Genomic DNA, 21,743 nt, shown 5'->3' with positions numbered 1-21,743 from the left:
AGACCAGTGGAACGCATACTGAGCATTAAGATTGTAGAGGAGGAAAGGACAGTGAAATTCAAAATCAAAATGTCAGTGAGGATGTCAAATAGTGTAGTAGCACTAGTCCTTTGAGAGTCTACAGGTAGGCTAACATATTGCTGATGTTGTGTAATGATTTAGTGTGTTTAAATTTGCTTGCTTGTTGTTGTCTGCATGCACATGTCTTTTGATGTGTAATAATATTACCAAATAATATGAATATACTATATATTATTAAAGCCCTGCATTAAAGCCTGCTTGCCTGATTATAGTGTAATATACTATTTATGAGTCACATGTTTTGGATAGTACTTCCATTTGAAAATAAATAAATCATTGAAGAACTTTACTTTTATTGTGTCTTATTTTTATGTTGTCAGCTCACAGTGTAACAGTTAACAGTTGCACATTCATCAGTAACAGAAGCTTTTTTTTTGCATGTCAGATAATACAAGGCCACTATTATAATATTGTTTTTTGTTTTTTACTCATATTTTCATCTTGTGAATATTGTCATGGTCCTTGTGAAGTAAAAGATTGGCCATACAATATATTGTTGTGTTTTAAATAATTTATTGCCATAATAAAATGGTGTCTACATTTGTACAAAGGGATTGGGAAATCTGTTATTTAGAATCTTGTCTCTTTTTCCACACAATCACCAGTGTGAGCAACAGTTTATGTGTGTGTGTGTGTGTGTGTGTGTGTGTGCACGTATACATACATACATACATACATACATACATACATACATACATACATACATACATACACATACATACATACATACATACACATACATACATACATACATACATACATACACATACATACATACACATACACATACATACATACATACATACATACATACACACACACACACACACACACATACATACATACATACATACATACATACATACATACATACATACATACATACATACATACATACATACATCATGTATATATTGTGGCTTCTTTATGTTTGACTTTAAGTGTGGCAGTCAGCCTCAGGAGCCTAATTCCTGACATTCAAAATGTGTTCCATGATTTTGTGAATGCATCTTGCTGTGCACTTTAATAAAAATAACCGCAGCTTTATAGTGGGAGGTTTACAGTTCTATTCAACTTTCAGGAAAACTGTTCTCAAAGTGATACCGCCCCCACACGCCGACACGGAGAAAAGGTATTCGTAATTAATTACTGCTAAGGTCATTATGTATTCTTCCACCAGAAGCACAAATGTTACATACTAAGAACAAAGCTTTTTTCGACTTCGTTTGTCATCTTCAGATACCAAATTTTGGGGGATGAAATGTTTTCGGAATAATTTTGGTTAAATTTGGTTCTTGTTTTTCCCAATATCGAATTTGAAGCAGCACTCAATTGTTTGTAGTATTACGCGTGGTAACGGAACTACGTTGCCGGTACCAAACATGGCTGCCAAAAATCGTAAGTACCCACGCTTGACTAGAAATCTAAGTTTCATTATGTACCAGAACGTCTGTGTGGAAGCCGATGTGGTAGTTTTAATAACGAAATGTAGGGACACCATAGATCAGACGTAAAATATTCCTTTGTAACTCAAAACTTCAGTCTCCTGAAATATGTAAAAGCTACATATTAAGCCACATGACCTAACACCCTCGAACTTCAAAGACCAAATCTGGGCCCGTTTGCTCGAGACCGTAGTCTACCTTAGATAAAACTAGCGTTCCAAAACTGTTACAGTTTGATATAATATATTCATCTGATCAGCGCCAATATATCTTGACCAAAACGTACACTGATTTTATCATCTTTGCTGATCAGGAAAGAGATATTTGCATACTAATGAGATCTGATAAAATTTTTCCCTGGTAAATGTCAGGACACCCAGTTCTGCTCAACTGTTACGTTTAAAGTACCCCCAGCAACACACTTCCCACAAATTGCATTCTGCACTATCACCTTTCTCTTTGTATCACTCTGTATTTTTCTGTTAGTTCACGTTTAAAAGTGACATGATATAAAGTCCATGGCATTGGGCTGGGAGGTTTCATATTCACTTTCTTGCGAGATTGTACTAAAGGGATGTATAAATTTAATACCTCGTGTCACGATAATATACAAATTACTTATTTACATTCTATACATATATACAGTTCCAGTCAAACTTACTGAGGTCAAGCTGGGTCAGCTGCCAGCCTGGCTAAGTAGCTGCTCTTTTACACCAAAGGCTATTGGTGCTGCTGTTGGCAGGGGTAAGTACACTTGAAAACCACTGTTGTACAACTGACAACAAAGATTTTACTTAGCAGTAATATCCACCCTAGCTCAGTGTGGTTCCTCAGAGATAAAACAATGAGATTGCATACAGATTTCATGCATACAAATTTTTAGTAATAAAAAAAAACACCCATACCCTTGCTAATGACTAAAATATACAGAAATGAACTTTAAGTCACTAAATTCAACCTATGACTTGTCTATAATTTTTGTCTGACATCAGCTCGTGCCACAAAATGCATGACATGACCACAACATAAGCATACACAAGGTTGTGTGCATGTGCAATACTGAGCTAGTCTGTTTGCATGACTTACCTTGTGCGAAATCCTGAGATGACTCCAGAACCAAATGGTTACAAAAATGTGTTTTATTTTCTGGGAGTGGTGTTCCTCTTTTAACGAAACCATCTCATCTTCCTACAGCTCATACTAGATTTGTATTGAAATATGTCAATGTCAGGAGAGGAGGTGTAGCACCACTGGGAATGTTTATAGCAGCATACACACTGTATAGTTACACCTGGAGATACGAGGAAGCAAGTAAGTTAACAGTTCTCCCAATGTTGAATTAAAAAAAACGTGTGCTTATGGAGGGAGGGGATTGAACCATTTCAGTTCTCGTCCAACAAAACAGATTTTGCTCTTGTTTTTTTATTGTGTTTAACTTTTTCTTATTTTCACAGTTCTAACAAACTGAAATGAAAAGCTTACACTACATATAAAATTATATACATCCCGTTGGTCATTAGTTACCGTTATGAGTGTAGTTTGACTTGATAATTATTCATAGGAATACCAATATTTATATGTATCGGATAGAAATTGTACTTTTATCTGTGCATCAGTTCATACCTCAACACACTGATTTTAATAGAATCATGTTTTTTTTTTCTGAGATTTAGTTTGTAATATAGTAAGTAATATTTTTTCATCATTCAGGTAGAAATTCTGTTATCTGCGCTATGACCTGTTATTGTGGTCTGAGATGATGACACTGTAATAGTCTCTATTTTTGTTTAATCTTTTCACAACGTGATCACTGCAAATATAAATTTGCCGGTAGTAAAATTCAGCCTCTTTAGCTAGCTGCAGCAGAAACATATACTGTATAGCATGCACTACATTTGAGCCACTGCTGTGTGATACTAATGGGTTACAGTAGTGGTCAAGCAGTAGTGCTACATTAATACCCAGATTGTAATGGACTACCTTTTTTTAATATGTGGGAAAATGTCCATGCTATTCAGGGGATAGAAATTCATCTATATATTTACCTCCAATTGGGCAACAGCCAGAGGTGGCTATTATATTGAGTTCTGTCTGTGCATCCGTCCATTAGGGCACCCTTATTCCCCTGACTTATATCAGCCAATTTCAACCATACTTGGTGCAAAGGTAACACACAATGTTGGACATGTGTATTTCCTTTGACTTTTATGGCAATGGTGGCACATACTTTCCTATAGATTCACATAATGAATTAGAGAGAGAGAGAGAGAGAGAGAGAGAGAGAGAGAGAGAGAGAGAGAGAGAGAGAGAGAGAGAGAGAGAGAGAGAGAGAGAGAGAGAGACAGAGAGAGAGAGAGAGAGAGAGAGAGAGAGAGAGAGAGAGAGAGAGAGAGGGGGGGGGAGGGAGGGGGAGAGAGATATTTATCACTCATCATAAACATCTTTTTTTTCAGCTTCAGCTCCATCTATCTACAGTAAACATTCAATATACATTTATTCTGTTTGGCCAATCCTGTAATTGCCTGGACAAGTGCTAACAAGCTTGTAAATGTTTCATTTCAGAACATGAGCGTAACCGAGTATATCATTGGTAGTAATTTGGTATGGATTTGTGTTATATGATAAAGAAGTCCATGAATGATTGACAACTGTCCTAGTGGAGTGACATAACATCTCTGTCGCCCCCACGACAGACATGGATTATACTGTATTGCTGTGTTTCTTAACAATTTGTTGTGCATGGGATTCCCATTTCTTGTTTATTTCCCTAGTATGTATTGTTATAAATGATTGTAAAGCAGAGAGTGGTGATATTGAATTAAATCTTTAACAACAACCATACAGTTGTCTGATAATCATTCTTGTTAGAATAACTGAACTGAGGCTACAGTAGAGCTCTAGGCATGGTGAAGTTTGTGTATGCGTGTACCCTATGCTGTTGGGTGGGATACATTGTTAGCTGGTCGTACCTCCTAGCCCTCCATCGTCAGCTAGTCTCACGACCATTTTCAAAACGATTCAGGTAGCCACACCCTTAAAAGTCGTTATCAAAACCTCCATATGTTAATTTCACATAAATATATGTTAATAACATGTAAATTATTACACATAAACTTCCTGTGTTGCATCTCGGTAACTTGTGTACATTTACATACATGTAATGACTTCATTTGAATAATAATAGTCTGACTAGTTGCCATGGTTGAGAGGACTGCACACTGATGAACAAGGCTATTGGGCGAGAATTTTCAATATGTTATCTGTTTTGAAAATGGTCTCAAAACAAGCTGAGGATGTGAGGGCGAGGAGGTGTATGAATAGCTAATGATGTATGTGTTTACAATGTAAAGGCCACCAAAAGAACAAGTTGACTTGTTCTGATTGATGAAATGTTTTGACTACTGATTTATACCACTTATTACATGTAATTATCATATGTATAACTTTTGATTTATGTTAATGTTCAATTTTTCAAGTTCGTGTAGATCGCCATATAATTGCTGATTTTGACCTGCCCTCTTGTGGTCATTCTGAGAATGCATGACATCATACCGTCCTATTAAACTTAACATCGCAAACAATGGCATACAGTTGTGAGCCCGGTTGGAAGACACATGAATGAAGATCACTTCTTGAGTTTGTGTGACATTGTGTGATCGTCCCTTAGTGACATAGATTCTCTTCACAAAACGGTGGACACTGCAATCTAACTTCATGATGGAATATTGAATCGTAAAATGTCCAGAGTAAAATCAGCATTTCATAATGTTAAACATTTATTGCTGCAAAACATGCATAGAAAGTTCATTTGGACAACAGTAATAGAACAATAAACCAATATTATGTACATATTATTCTGTGATGAATAAAAAAAAATCAGCTGAAGATATTGAAAATGATCCTCCTGTGAAGACCAAGGACAACACATGAAATGTAAATACAGCTAGATATCAAAATGAAACAAAGAATGTACAGATATGCCTTGCCTAGTAACAAAACAGATATTAGTTTCACATTCAGAAAGATTGACAGTGCATTATATAAATTCTAGGGGTAAGCTGAAATCCTTCTGAAAGTACAAAATAGTAAACATTCAGATTGTTGTTCCTGCCTAGAAACCAGGCGATCAGAGATTTAGAATTTTGCCGAGAGAATTCAAAATCCCAGATTGCCTGGATTCAAGGCTAACACATATTATCAGAATGCAAAATAACATACACAATGCAGTGTATATCCCTTAATATTGGTTACATTGATTGCTCCATCTGAATGATATTAGCAGGTATTATCTTGGTACATGTACCAAATTATATTTGAAATTATATTGACAACAGGTAATATCTTGCAAATCGATATCTACATCTGTTCAACATTTTGCTTAAAATGACGTTAACAGCAGGTAATATCTTAGTATATTCACCTAACTATATGGCAGGTCTAGGTAATATCTTGATATATTCACCTAACTGTATGGCATGAACAACAGGTAATATCTTGGTATATTCACCTAACTGTATGGCATGCACAACAGGTAATATCTTGGTATATTCACCTAACTGTATGGCATGAACAACAGGTAATATCTTGGTATATTCACCTAACTGTATGGCATGCACAACAGGTAATATCTTGGTATATTCACCTAGAACTGTATGGCATGCACAACAGGTAATATCTTAGTATATTCACCTAACTGTATGGCATGAACAACAGGTAATATCTTGGTATATTCACCTAACTGTATGGCATGAACAACAGGTAATATCTTGGTATATTCACCTAACTGTATGGCATGAACAACAGGTAATATCTTAGTATATTCACCTAACTGTATGGCATGAACAACAGGTAATATCTTAGTATATTCACCTAACTGTATGGCATGAACAACAGGTAATATCTTAGTATATTCACCTAACTGTATGGCATGCACAACAGGTAATATCTTGGTATATTCACCTAGAACTGTATGGCATGAACAACAGGTAATATCTTAGTATATTCACCCAACTGTATGGCATGAACAACAGGTAATATCTTAGTATATTCACCTAACTGTATGGCATGCACAACAGGTAATATCTTGGTATATTCACCTAACTGTATGGCATGAACAACAGGTAATATCTTAGTATATTCACCTAACTGTATGGCATGAACAACAGGTAATATCTTGGTATATTCACCTAACTGTATGGCATGAACAACAGGTAATATCTTGGTATATTCACCTAACTGTATGGCATGAACAACAGGTAATATCTTAGTATATTCACCTAACTGTATGGCATGCACAACAGGTAATATCTTGGTATATTCACCTAGAACTGTATGGCATGAACAACAGGTAATATCTTAGTATATTCACCTAACTGTATGGCATGCACAACAGGTAATATCTTGGTATATTCACCTAGAACTGTATGGCATGCACAACACGCCTAAGTAATATCTTGGTATATACATTTAATTGTATTCACTTATTAATGACACTTACACTGGGTAAAATTTTGGTGTGAATGTGTGAATGTTAACAGCAGGCAATATCTTTATACATACATTCTACACCAAATTATATCACTTACTAGTAAATGCCAATAACAGCAGGTAAATGTGTGTGTGTGTGTGTCACACAGACCTTAGTGTGCAAAAACAAAGGCCAATGGGAGTTGATGAGGCATTAATGTTTCATAATTATATCAAGTAATTCTAAAGAACTGGCTCTGAGCTGAGGACAACATTCCATTATGAAGATAGCCATCTTGAATCATGACAATTGAAGACACTAAAATTATTTTGTAGCTTGCCTAAATCTGACTGGGTCTTCAACACATTTCCCAATACCATGATTTATTGTTATGTGGGCTTCCATTTCAAGATTCAACATGGCAGTGTCTATTTGTTGTTTATGTAGTTTGTTGGGGAAATTTTTAATGCGAGTATGCATTGTTACCTTATGTCCACGCCCTAACTTTGTTTAATTGTCTTCGTGCCTGATTATGGAGAGCTGAGTATACTGTATCTAGTTTGTGCATGGAGTCTGTGAACATTTGTACGTGCTGAGTATAGAAGCCCCAAAGTGCAGGTGACTGGCACATCCTTAGTAGGATGTAGCTTATTGGGCCTTGGCAAACTCAATTATGTTTTATATGTCAAATCTTGTAATCTTACATCATTCAATTTTATCTGCTTCAGCTGTGTGTATATTGTTATGACAACTGCTGACATCAGACCTTGGATGAACGGAAGGTGATACGAACAGGGAAAGTAACCAAATTAATTGGATTAATAACACTTGGCACAGCATGTTAGAAGTACAGAGACTTGTATTTCATTCCATCATTTGATAACAGTTTTATGACCACTTTACATAATAGTTCACATTCACAAACAAATCTCCAGTTCTCTGGCATTTCATGTACACATAAAGAGGCCATAAAACTATACTTATCAAACCATGAAATGTAATACAAGTTTCTGTACTTCTAACATGTTGAACAAAGTGTTATTAATCCAATTCATTTGTTTTTGTGTCAGATTCCGTGCTCCACGGTCTGATGTAGGCATTTGTAATTACTCTGTTGAGCTGCAGTGAACCACTTGATTAACCAGTCGCACATTCTTGTTTGTCTGCCTGGCATGGCTATTAAGATACAGTAAATTTACTGTTATATATTTTCTTGTACTCCAAAGTGACTGGTATAAAAGGACATTTCTGATTGGAAAATAAACTGTAGGATAATTGTATTTATTGGTGACATCGGAGCATATTACCACACACATGAAAATCACCACAGTGTTTTCAAAATTCGCAAGTGGAATTAAACAACGCTGGACAGCTAGTTCACAATGACATTTCCGTCACATCATCGCACCTCATGTTAATTTACTTTTTACTGGCTTTCATGGCATCCTGTACAAAATTGAAGGCATCTGAACTCTTTGTTGTTTTGTCAGTCTCGGAAGTCATAAATGAGAATGATCCTTTCTGGCATTGTTGTGGTCTTACTGGTATTGTAGAATTGGCACTCAGCTTGGCATTTGACAATTGTGGATAGGCCTGCAAAATAAAAGTGGTCAGTAAGATTACTTTTTTTTATTACTTGATCGAAAGTCTTTGCACAGATTTCCTGACATGTAAATATCTTTGTGCAAAGCCAAAAATCAGACTTAAAAACTAAAAAAAAATGGCACTGTAGTGCAATGATTGGAGATGTATTTTTCCAAGGGTTTGATCAGTGGGTATGGAGTTGTTGCTTGGTATGTGTACATGTCTATTTTTGGAATATTAACCACTTGCCTACCCATCCCTGTTGTTGTCTTCACAACATACATCCATTATTTGGCTATATGCTGTGGGGTAGTTTTTGTTGCTAGGCATATTTGCTTACATTTTTGGAATTTTTATCCACTTGCCTACCCATCCATGTTGTTGTCTTCACGACATACACCCATCATTTGGCTAATACTATGGGGGGTGGTCTTGTTGCTAGGCATATTTGCATACATTTTTGAATGTTATTCACTTGCCTATCCAATAATAGTTATCTTTACGAAGTGTAATGCCACTTGGATGTTACTAAAAGCTGTGTTCGTAGTTGCTGGGGTCAATTATGCCATATGTCATGAACATTTCAGTTTGACACAAGGGGAGGGGGGTGGGGGGCTTGGTTAAATGAAACTTTGAATTTTTTGGTGCAAATTATGTCATCATGTCATTAACAGGTCATATGCGAACTTTTAGTAAGAGCATGTTTATGAAGTTATTAATTATCACCTCTTTATTCATCATATCACTGTGAGTGCCAATGTCCATGAAAATGGCATGATTCATAAATGGCAATACTAAACAAAGAGGTGATATCGGGTAATAAGCAATTTATGACATCTCACGTGAATATCATGACGTTTAACGTCTCGTATCAGAAGTGATATTTCCCAATGCATGCCATCAAGAAATTAATGACAGGTACTGGTACATGATGAATGTTGTTATGCATTGTTCAACATGTACTAGTTTAAATGGCAACAAAATAAAACAAAAAAGTAAGAACAAATAACCACAGTGCAGTCCTTCAAGCAAATACTTTGTATCAAATAATATGGGTACTTACAGCTAATATTTGATGATTCTGTGGTCTTGCTTCAGTCACACTTGGTGGTTGTGGTGTTGTCATTTGAGACTGACTTTGTATGGATGACGTTGAAGTTTTCTTTTGTCCTTTGTATAACGATGAACTACTCTCAACAATGTCTATCATACCCATAGATGTTAATAAATCATTCATATTAGCAGTTCGAGACATCAGAGGGTTCTGATTTTGTGTCCTGTTTGTTTCATCCTCTTTAGATAGACATTTCATGTTTTTGTACGTGTGCATATCCGAGTGTTTTTCTACAGTTACTGGCATAGCATCTTTATTTACCTGTTTCGCAGGTCTGTTATTTTCGTCAACATACGCAGTCTCAAAAGTATTACCTAAAAGTGAAAAGTCAGTTGATTGTGACAAATTTCTGCATTGATCATTAACAGGTACATGCTCTGTTTTAGCAGAGTTTTGCAAATTCATTCCACTGAAAAGTTTTGTAGAAATTTGAACAGTACTGTCAGGCACTACTGGCATCGACATATACTGTGCCTCTGTTTCCGTATGATCTGTTGCCAAGGTAACAAAAGATTCACTTGATGTACTGCGACTTGAAGCATCAAATTCTTGACTTGATAAATCTGGTACCAGTATGTCATCATTATGTGTATTAAGTGGTATTGTACAGGGAGTACATAAATCTGGTACAAATATTCCATTACTGCTTTGACTATGTATAGCACAGGGAACAGATACAGCTGTCTTCTCCATGCTCTCGAGTTGACGAAGAATCTTATGGAAGAAAGAATATGTTGCACATTGTTAGGCAGTCTGATTAAAATACGATGTGGTGAAAGTGGCTCAATTGCTTTACTTACCTCTATTTCCATTGCTTAGTGTCATTTGTTTTTCGATTTAGTTCCAGGAATGATTGCCACCTTCCCACGGACGTTGATCACCCAGGACAGCAAAATCGAAAACAAATTAAGCGATGGAAATAGAGGTAACTAAAGGAATCGGCTGCTTTTACCACATCGGATTTTAATCAGATTGTTAGAACAAGTTAATGAGAAAGAAAAAGGACAATTTATTACATATAGAAGTCTTTCTCTATCGTCAAATTTTACCATACAAAATTTTCCTTAGGTATTCAATGGCACACGTACACAGACATAAGAATTTGTAACAAAGTACATGCACCTGGTACAAGTCTTTTTCGTGATATGTTCTCATTTTCATGATATATCAGATGTTAACAGGTTTATTTTTTTCAACATAGTCCGGAAATTGTAATTATGTCATTTTCAATGTTTCCCTTCGTAAGGCAATATTAGGCAATATACCACTTGAACTTTGTTCTTCGTCAACTGTCGATAAATTCAAGAAGGACATCAAGACACATCCGTTTGCAACAGCTTTCTCCAACTTTTTACACTGATCTACTATTGTTCCTGTTCAGCGCCATAGAACATTACATCGTATTGGAATTTTGGCACTAAACAAATTCATTTGATTGATTGATTGATTGATTGATTGATTTGATTTGATTGATTGATTCATTGATTGATTGATTAGGCAGAGCTTATGAGAACAATACAACAAGCAACTTTGACTGTTTGTTTAACAACTCAACCAAAATCACTTATACCTTTTTAGCTTTAGTTAGTGCTGAACCTTGTGATCCTTGGCTTAGACGTTGTAAGTTAGTCTTCAAACACGATGACATGTCCTCCGTACTGACTAGGTCTGCTTTCAGTAGGTATTCAAGAACACACAGAGATTTCTATTGTGAGAGAAAAGAAAACATTAATCTTGTCACTACGTTATCTTCTATAACTGACAGTGCATTCTATATTATACCATGCATAAGCCAAAAATATGGAATATATACTCATGGTCATTCTATCTACACCACGACAACGCAAGTCCATGTCAGGACTACACATGCCTACGTCACTGGTTCTGCTGTGTCCAAAATATCATGAGTCAAAAACGTTCAAAATTGCCATTATTTCCCCCAATTTTTCTTTGATATTACTAGTGGTGGTGGTATAATTATGTCATTCTCCAATATATTTCTTCATTCAACCAGAAAATACTCATGACCTTAGGGGGTTTATCACTACTCACCTGGCGACTCAAAGTGACAAGGCCCCTTAGGTCACCAGTATTTTCCATGGCTGAACAAAGATAATTATAGGGGAAGAACATCTAAATTACACTAGTAACAGCTTGACATACTTTTCCCGGCCAAGTAATTTGAAGCCATGGGATTTGGTTAGAAACAAGTCTTTGTCAAAGACATAAACGTCCTCATACAAATAGTGTATGATCAAAGCATATTTTTTCACATAAATATGGCCATCCTTCAGTCAAAAGTTAAATGTACTTCAGGTTAATTCATGCTTCTAATGTTACCTATGTAAATGATATCAGCCACATTCAAATATCACAAAGCACATGATACCCATGAAACATGTCAGAGATACGCTGAAAATGGACGAATGGACACAAGGAACCTTCTGTAGTATCCCCTTCTGGCTTTGTCCATAAGCAAATTATACCATGTACGAATCAAGTTGAACAAAAAATATGGAATGTATACTCTCGTTCTACGTCACAAAAATGGTGTCTATGTCACGACAATGCGTGTCTATGTCACAACAACACGCATCTATGTCACAACAACATGTGTCTATGTCACAACAAACACGTGTCTATGTCACAACAACACGTGTCTATGTCACAACAACACGTGTCTATGTCACAGCTGGTTCTGCTGTGTTCAAAATATGACTCAAAATATTCAAAATTGCCATTACTTGCCCAATCTTTTAAAAATGTTAGTGGCGATGGTATAATTACACTATGCCCCAAAATCGTTGTGACCTAAGGGTTGTCACTACTTGTCTACTAACCTGTAGTGACAAAGGCCTCTCAGGTCACTTATATTTTCCTTGGCTGAAGGAAGAAAAATATTGGGAATAATATTATCTAAGTATCCCCTTCTGGCTTTGCCCAATGGGGGATAATAATAATAAGAATCATTGTATCAACTAAGTGAGTAGTAATATTAGGAGTTCCTTACCAACTGAACTTGGCTTGATGGGTCGGTCAGTTTGTCATTTAGTAACTCCACTATTTTAACGCAGTTGAGAGTTGCACTCCTGTGACAAAACATGAGAGAGAGATAAGACATAAATGACATGCTATGGAACTACCTGCTTTATGCCCTTTCTCAGTATTTATATAAGTCAAGTAAAGTAGATAAAATGCACATTACTGAGGACACCATACCTCTTTGTAAATTTTGTGAGAGCATCTCTTGATGGAATAGGTTTGACACCCCCTGGTGAAGTGATCTCTTCGACAAGCTGTGTTTCTTGAGACCAATCGGTGACAGATACAGATTCAAGTCTATGAGGGGATTATGAAAAAAACAATACAATCATGTCAACAATATATCCATAGAAGACACAAGGGGGGGGGGGGGGAGGGGGGGGGGGGGGCTCGTGTAACTAATCATGGATAAAATGGATGTACTTTATTTGATTTTTAAACTTTGACCCAGAAGGTTAAAAGGTCAAATAAACATATGGCTGGCTCGTCATTAGAGCTCAGGATTAGCAGTCAGGGGGGTCATGGGTTCGAATCCCACTGTAGACAGGGTATTTTTTGTGACTGACGAAAACACAAGATGAGTGTTCTACAGACTTGTTGGGTAGGCTGTATCACTCAGGCATGTCTCCCTTACACTGCGAGTCTGAATTTGGGGGGACTCCTGGAGTAATGACTTGAATAGTCGGGGGCGATTACTCACACGGCGCCTGCATGTGCTATGTTTGCCTGGTGTAAACTATTTCTCATCTATAATATAAATCAATACTTAAGAAAACTTACTTTTCTGCTAGATCTGTACTATCTTTACTCTTTTGTTCACTACCATTCGATGTTCTTCCATTGCTTCCATCTCTTTCTTCTTCCCAGCCACCTCCAGCTTTACCTGGTTTGTAATCTGAATTACAAGAATCTCAACTTAGTATCACATATATGGAATCCTATCTAGTCGTAAATAAATCTGAATTTACAAGAATAAATTATCAGTAACACACAGGTTTCATCTTATCGTCTACCTCAACCTTTACCTGGTATGTAATCTAAATTGAATAGAATCAATTACTGTACTCATCCATGTTATACACTTATTATTACTCTGGTAATTGAGCCGTCGGTTTTCTAACATAAACACAAATTAAAACTATTGTTGCAACTTGTTGATACAACAGTGATAAGCTATTGAATGGACATTGGTGGTAATTATAGTCTCAGTAGGGAGGCATTGCAGAGTTTCATTGACAGAGTTCCATGAACTTGCAGTGTAGCTGTTTTGGGACTTCCAATGTTTACACTATCTTGATCACAGGGTGATTAGAATTGCACAACAGAGGAACCACTATCACCCACTTGCTCCACTACCAGAGTTATATTTTTCACTGATTTGTGCTCACAAAAGCAACAATATATAAAATGTATATCTTTCTGCCCAAATAACAAATTCTTGTGTATTTACTTGAACTCAGCTTTCCACTTTGTTGAACTCTCTGTACATCTGGATTACTTGGCACTGAAGTCTGGGTGACATCAACAGCCTTATATTCTCCTTTACTTGACAATGTGTATTTTGGTGCTGTTGATACATTACTACTTTCATTGTCGATGTCTTCTATGAGTTGGTATTCCCTTAACTTCTCATCTTGGGTCTTAGATGCTACTAATGCATAGGGATCCATCATATTCTCAGCAAAATCTTTTATGTTCTCAAGCACTGATTCACTGAATGTTTCTGTTGTAAAAAAAATAACTTTTAACTTTACAACACAATTCTACCAAGCTACTAAGTTTTCCCATCACAAGCTGTACTAAAACTACCTACCTGTGTGATGAGTTCTTCCATTTCAAATAACAAAGTCTATCACTATTAACACAAACCGTTACAGCTTTTTTGACAAAATTCAAGAACAAACATGTTTACACAGATTTCGATAGATTACCATTCACGCAAGCCATTTATTATTTCTACCACTACATTTTCAAATATGTGGGAGGCTCATTAAGAACGTTGCCGTAAAACAGGCCGTGGTTTGCGACGATGGTTTTGGTTTCCATTTTTGTGTCTACATTTGCTACAACAGTGACAGACATTGTTGAAGTTACACTAAAACTTAGAGATAATATCAGCAGTAAACACCAATGTGCACACATTTAGTAGTTGTATTATCTGGAAATACTAGCTAGTCCATTATATTTTTGAAAAATATGGCTGCCACAAAAATGAGTAATTCTACTTTGAACATATGCATTCTTTCACAATTTGCAGGTATTTACAAGGACTTATTCAACCACAAAATTGGTGATCATATACCTCTGAAAAGAAAGTAAGATTTAGTCACGGAAAAGCAGACAACTCCTTGTGTAAAGTTGAATGTCTCTTCATTCATACAAATCCATTGACTGCTTATGATCAGTATCCAACCGTTGAGTACTTCACTGTACACTTCCGTATTAAAGTGAAGTAAACTTGGAGACTAACTTTGAAACCAGTTCAGTTGTGCTAATAAATGTAAGTCTTACTTTTTGGAGCATCAACTGTATTACCAAATCCTTCCATTCTTGTTGTTGATAAGTTTCCACTTGATCCAATGCCTGGAGCTACTGATCATGAATAAAGAAGATTTAGAAAAAGTTAGAAGAGTTCAAATTATATCTCTATGCAAGTCTGTTATACTTTGCTTTTTGGCCAGACTAACCCCCCCCCCCCCCAAAAAAAAAAAAAAAAAAAAAATTAGCAGAAATCAACTTTTTTGAAATCTTTTATAGGATATGTGAACAACTGACAAATTCTCAGTATCTGAAATAGAATATTACTACCTTGGTGCATCATAAAAATAACGAACATTTGATTTCTTGGTCGACACCATAACTTCTGCTCCACACACTTCACATGCATTACTATAGTATAGGTGTGCGTGAGAAGAAGTCGACCTTCTCGTTCCATTTTGACCCTCTAGTACGATGTAAAAAGCTATTGCAGGTACTGAGGAATTAAAATGTATGTATCAATGCTAACTCCATTTACAGTGATAGTTAGTCCTCATCATGTGACACATATTAAAAGGAAAATTCAAGTTTTGATGATGTCACATGTTTCTCCTTTCCTTTTTAGCAACACACTGATTTTTTTAAAGCACATTGCCTCCTTCATGTAGTGTGGTGCAATGGTAATACCTTACTCCCACAAACATTTTGGTCAAATTGCAGTGTGCTGTGACGGCAACACTGTATTCTCACAGAGAGTTTGGTTAAAATGCAGTGTGGTGTGATGGTAACAATGTATTCTCACAGACACTGTTGTTCAAAATACAGTGTGGTGTAATGGTGTATACATTTGTGAGACTTGCTGTGGTCTCTCAGGAGTCGTTGCCAGCATTGATGAGTTACTGACTAGAGCACCTAGCGTAAACTTCCGTTACTCACTACAATTAAAATGAATGTAATATTCTGTAGTGGTGGATTTCGTAAACCCAAACAAGTATGTAGTAGTAAATAGAAGCACAAGTGAAAAAAGAACCAACTATTCCACTATAGTGACAACAATGTTATTAAACTCACCAGAAAGAGATGTCTGTGAATCCTGACTTTGTTTGCCTTTTCTTTCAGTATCAAATAGAATCTCAGATAATTCCTGGGAAAATAAATTTTTCTTAGAATGAGTCTCGAGAATGATACTAGTCTTTTCTCAACTAGTAGATTATGATCAGTGACTTGAATAATGGAATATTGAGGGAAAGTAACTTTTCACACTATATATGGCAATCATTCAGTAACACTTATATAAGCAGCAACATGATGCAAATGTTTGGACTGCGTTGATGGATCAGTGCCAAATGAAGAAAATATTGTGTGTGTGTGTGTGTGTGTGTGTGTGTGTGTGTGTGTGTGTGTGTTTGTGTTTGTGTGTATGTTTTTTGTTTGTTTTTTTGTCTTTGTTTTTTTTTTGTATTTTTTTTTTGTTTTGTTTTGTTTTGTTTTTGTTTTGTTTGTTTTTTGTTTTTTTTTTGGGGGGGGGGTTAGGTGTAATATCCATATTACTTTGCATATTCTAATTGTAAGATAATTTTTTGTGTTACCTCTGCGGCTTTCCTGACAGCAATGTATGGACTGTTGCCATGTAATGGATCTGGTGGACCAGTGAAGTCTGTCAAAGTAATTCAAATACATGAAATAATTGCATAAATGACTCACTTGTCATTTACTTAAGAATATCCGCTTTGACTTGGGTACAATTGTGGTTAACATCTTGTCCAAGGACTTTTATCCATTTAGAAATATATTGGAGTGACAAGGCTGAAACCAGCAACTTGAAGATTCCAAGCCAACCACTCAAACCATTCAAATATCATGACTACATATCATGACAATGTGATTCATTTTGAATGGTTTCCTTGCAAATTGTATGAACAGTGGAGCTATTTTGTTGCCATGCAAAATGTGTCTACTCATTGCAGACGATACACGGCAAGTTTACACTAAGGTTAAATCTCATTTCTATCACAGCTGACCTAATCCTAACCCTGACCTAAATCCTAAATTTGAATACAAATGTCTATATATTGTACAGATGATGCACTGTTCTACATGTTTGCCGACTACCGACTCATTTACATTGACTTATCTAAAAATCTGCAATAACATTGTGTGAAAAATAACTTACTGGTTGCATCCTTGATTCCTTTGGCTGATCTTCTGAGGCCAAGTGTAAACATCTGATTTCCATTAACAACAACGTGTTTTATGATTCTTAGTACCTAATATTATACAAAAAGTGAACATTCAAAATGAAGTATAACGCTGACAATACATATGATATGGGCCCAGTAAGTCAGTGTACAAATTGTGAGTACATTCGATATGGACACAAACAAATCACTACTTTGCATACAGTGAATGCAGTGAGCTGTATTTTTATTATGTTTAAAAGACAGTTATGATTTTGATGCTTACATCTACAGTGTAACGGCACATGACTTCAATGTCAAACAAACTTCTTACAGCATCACTTTAGTCAATAAGTTGTGAGAACTGTGTGTCTCAATGGTAACTTGTGAGAACTGTATGTATATGTGTGTGTGTGTGTGTATGTGACTGTGTGTGTATGTGTGTGTGTGTCAATGGTAAGATGTGAGAACTGTGTGTCTCAATGGTAACTTGTGAGAACTGTATGTATATGTGTGTGTGTCTGTGTGTGTATGTGTGTGTATGTATGTGTATGTGTGTGTGTGTGTGTATGTGTGTGTGTGTGTGTGTGTGTGTGTGTGCCAATGGTAAGTTGTGAGAACTGTGTTCTATGATATGTTTATCTGAAATTATCACTTGCCTTCAATTTGACATGAAATGATTTCTTTTCCAGTCTGTCAACCAAGTAGTCAAGAAGACACTGACAGTATCCATTTGACTCAAAGGAAATATCTATGAATACACTGTTAAGGTCAAGACCAGTTACCCTAGATATTTGAAACTCTGTGTGTGTGTGTGTGTGTGTGTGTGTGTGTGTGTGTGTGTGTGTGTGTGTGTGTGTGTGTGTATGTGTGTGTGTGTGTGTACGTGTGTGTGTGTGTGTGCGTGCACGTGTGCGTGCATGCATGCGTGCATGCATGCGTGTGAGTGTGTACTTGTGTGTATGCATTTGTGGTGGGTGTTAGTGTTTCACAGTTTGTACGTGTGTTGATCCTATTTACTTTTTTTTTAGAATGGTAGTTTTCTTAACTGTTAACCATCTATTTACTTTAATAGTATTTGATATACATGTAATAATATGTCTCATTAAAGGCCCAGTTCAGATTACGATTAAAATCCAGGTGTGAAAAACAGTTGTTTGGCAGAGACATAGAAAAAGTTGGTACGGAACAAAAGAATAATCCAATGTAAATTCTATTACGCTAACCTAATGTGATGACCTAGGATTGAAACATGGCCCTTTAAAAAAATAATTTAAAAAAAACCTGAAGACCTCTTCGTCAATCTTGTGAACCCTAACTGAGAAACAGATTTGTATTGTACAGTACCTAACTTTCATTTTTCCCCCATGTCAAATAACACCAATGGTCTCTCTATCTGCATTTAATTATCATCTCTTTCAAACTTACATTGAAAACATTATCTCTGAAAATAATAATAGTTATCTCCACTAAAACAGCATGCCAAATGGGTTAATAACTTGTTTCACCTTCTTATGATATTGTCTAATGTTACTGATGCTTGTGTCATATTTTCTATAAACTCTTAACTAAATAAAGGAAAACATGGAAGGAATACCGTAATGCTGGACATTTACTTACACTCAAGACTTATTTTCGCTTATTTCGCTGGAAAAGAAAAATGCAAAAAAAAAAAAAAAGTAGTGACTAAAATACCTCTTTGTATATAGCCTGACACAATGTACCCATTTTGGTAATTAGTAAAAATTAGTCTTTGAGAACTAGTTGAAGATTGTAGTAATATAACAACACAATTTTCTAGTGGTGAAAATTTCTAGGTCTACAGTATTATGATTAGTCTGTAAGGTACGCCGTGACGGGGGGCACCTTCACACATCGGGTCAACCCCTCCTGAGAGGAGGGCATGGAGGGCGGCGAGGGCGGAACGACTCGACGTATCTTGCAGTCTATATTACACACTCTATAAAGGATACTCGTAATCTCTTGGTACATGTAGCCTGGAGTTGGATTATTGTCATCAGAAGTTGCTTTCAGTAATATAGGCAGCTGTGTAGTAAAAGAGGAAAATAATGAATGCCTTCATACACCACACCCTTTGGTCTCTTTTTTCAAGTTGATACACAGGCTTGGGGCAATAGGGAACTTGCAATCCAGACTGAGCACGCTCAGACGCAAAGGACTATGGGACTATCTGTGGTTATCGTAATACCCAATCTGGAGCTACCGATAAAATAAACCTCCCACAATGGTCAGTGTGACTATGAATTGATTATTTGTGGTTACAATGTATCAGCATTGTTTACATTGCTAATTGACTAGTATTTATTATCACATTTCCCATGATACAACATTCAACATGGCAGGTTTGCAAGTTCCCTATTGGAATTTGCCATATTTGTTTACAAATATTTTTTCTTATTGTTTACTTTTACTTTTTTGTGTGCTACAAGGTGCCATGTAATAAAGTAATGATTTGAAAAGGTTGGTGTTGTGGGGTTTTCTCTAAATCAATTTTAACTGTTCTTTTGTTGGCTTGAATAAACCAGCTTTGCTATCATTACCTTATTAATTATTTATGAGTTAGTTGTACAGAGCGCCCTCAACCGATGACCCCTCCTTCTCCCCTCTTACCATTAAAAGAGATGCATTTATCAAAACCAACAAAAAAAACCACCAGCTATTCAATTCAATACTTTATTACATGGAACCTTGCAGGGAAATTAGGAAGAAAAAAAACCTGTAATAGTAAACAATAAACAAAAAAAAATGTAAATATTTGTAAACAAAAATGACAAATTCCAAGCCATTGAGGTGTACTTGGAATGTTAGAATGCAGCAAACATGTGAGAATATATCATACTGTGTTTGTTCCAGCCACAGCAGATTTTTTTTGCCTTGAAAATACTACAGTGCATGTAGTGAAGCATATCTTCCCCTGTGGGTGATGATACAACACGGTAACTATAAAATAGAGAGAACTATGCTTAGATATATTGTTTTTTTTTTCATTTCCGAACACAATACATGTACGCTCATTGCAGAAGATACACATTCTTCAGGCAGTTTTAGTGTCATTCTAGCCTGTTTATGACACTGACTGTGACTACCATAGCTGTTGTCTTCTCACAGCTATAGCTATCGGAGTCACAGTCAGCACAGTAAAACAGGCTAGGGTTGTGCTATATCCTAGTCTTGCTTGCAGACGATGTGTACAGGACTAGTTACTGATATGTGTCCCTCAACACCGTAACAGGCCGGGGGGACAATTGTGAGAACTGAGTCTCGAATTAATCCGTCTGCAAGCAGGAGAAGCTATATCACAAGTGCTTAGTCCTGCTTGCAGACAGAGTATCGGACGTGATTCCGAGAATGTCCCTAGAACTTACAAGAGGGAAAGGGAGTTGTCAGAAAGAGTCCCGTCTTACTCTGTCTGCAAACAGGACTATGTGTCCCGGGCAGTAATATGTGTGGTAGCCATGCAATGTCTGTAACACGCTAGAAAATGTAAGACTGGAAAAGCAGCAATCAGGGGCTTGAATCCACTAAATGTTGGTCAATATATATTCGAAGTGGGCCAATGCACATAAATATTGACTTTTGAATGCCACTTGGCCACCAGTTTGCTCCCGGGCAGTCCCGGGCAGTAATTAGTAGGACCCCTGAGCGTTCATAATCATATTGTTGTATTCCTTCCTAATTGTATCGCTATTAGTCCTGCTTGCATACGGTGTACGGGGTGTGATACTGACTATGTTCCTCAGGACAATTGTCAGAATCGAGTTCCGAATGACTCCGTCTGCAACTTGCAAGTTGCAAGCTATCTATTTCTATGTATGTAACCCTAACGCTAACAGTAACTCCCTCGCCACACAAATGCATATCCATTGTAAAGTCGGTTCATAGTCCAACATTCTTCTCTTTTAATTTCCCCTGGGTCTAGAACTTTTTTAAATCTTACCTTATTCATAAAAGCTACTTTATCGACGAAACCTGAGAAAACTGTGCTGGCAGTCGCCATCTTGAAGGAGGAAATGTCATGGCGCCCTCATAATTCGCATCTTTTTTATCTTTTGTTTTCACGGAGATGGGCGCCTGCGATTTCGATGCTACAACTGTTGTCATCGTCTATTTTAGTGCTGGAGTTAGTATTTGTGAACTACTGATGCATCAGTAGTTCACAAATACTAACTGATGCGTGACGGGGTTCACTACCGGGATCGTCCGTGTAATCCAGGGAAACATTTCTAGCAGCCAAATACCTTACTTATCATTTGACACACAGCATGCTAGACTGTCGACAGTCGTTCGTGCCGTTTTTGCTACGTTTTATCTACCGTACGGTTAAAAGTCGTCGC

The 21,743-nt window shown here is 36.6% G+C and overlaps 2 protein-coding genes across 2 annotated transcripts; one reads left to right on the top strand and one right to left on the bottom strand.

Annotated features, from left to right (window-relative positions):
• The first annotated feature begins 1,360 nt into the window (after positions 1-1,360).
• LOC144435280 (ATP synthase F(0) complex subunit f, mitochondrial-like) lies at positions 1,361-4,362 on the top strand. Its single transcript, XM_078123869.1, has 4 exons — positions 1,361-1,479; positions 2,172-2,270; positions 2,721-2,837; positions 4,089-4,362. Exons 1-4 carry the CDS (start codon positions 1,464-1,466, stop codon positions 4,118-4,120), a joined length of 264 nt encoding a protein of 87 aa, XP_077979995.1. The 5' UTR covers positions 1,361-1,463; the 3' UTR covers positions 4,121-4,362.
• Positions 4,363-8,307: 3,945 nt separating this feature from the next.
• LOC144435478 (AP-4 complex accessory subunit tepsin-like) lies at positions 8,308-21,406 on the bottom strand. Its single transcript, XM_078124071.1, has 14 exons — positions 21,347-21,406; positions 19,362-19,434; positions 18,048-18,139; positions 17,385-17,478; positions 16,801-16,868; positions 16,283-16,355; positions 15,245-15,322; positions 14,184-14,456; positions 13,514-13,628; positions 12,911-13,030; positions 12,702-12,780; positions 11,262-11,396; positions 9,641-10,405; positions 8,308-8,586 (listed from the first exon to the last, which is right to left on the bottom strand). Exons 1-14 carry the CDS (start codon positions 21,404-21,406, stop codon positions 8,413-8,415), a joined length of 2,199 nt encoding a protein of 732 aa, XP_077980197.1. The 3' UTR covers positions 8,308-8,412.
• Between the last annotated feature and the right edge of the window lie 337 nt (positions 21,407-21,743).

The sequence above is a fragment of the Glandiceps talaboti genome, chromosome 5, assembly GCF_964340395.1.
Source record: "Glandiceps talaboti chromosome 5, keGlaTala1.1, whole genome shotgun sequence".
NCBI classification, from domain to species: Eukaryota; Metazoa; Hemichordata; class Enteropneusta; family Spengelidae; genus Glandiceps; species Glandiceps talaboti.
The sequence above is the reverse complement of the archived record's forward strand: the minus strand, read 5'-3'. Positions and strand labels throughout refer to the sequence as shown.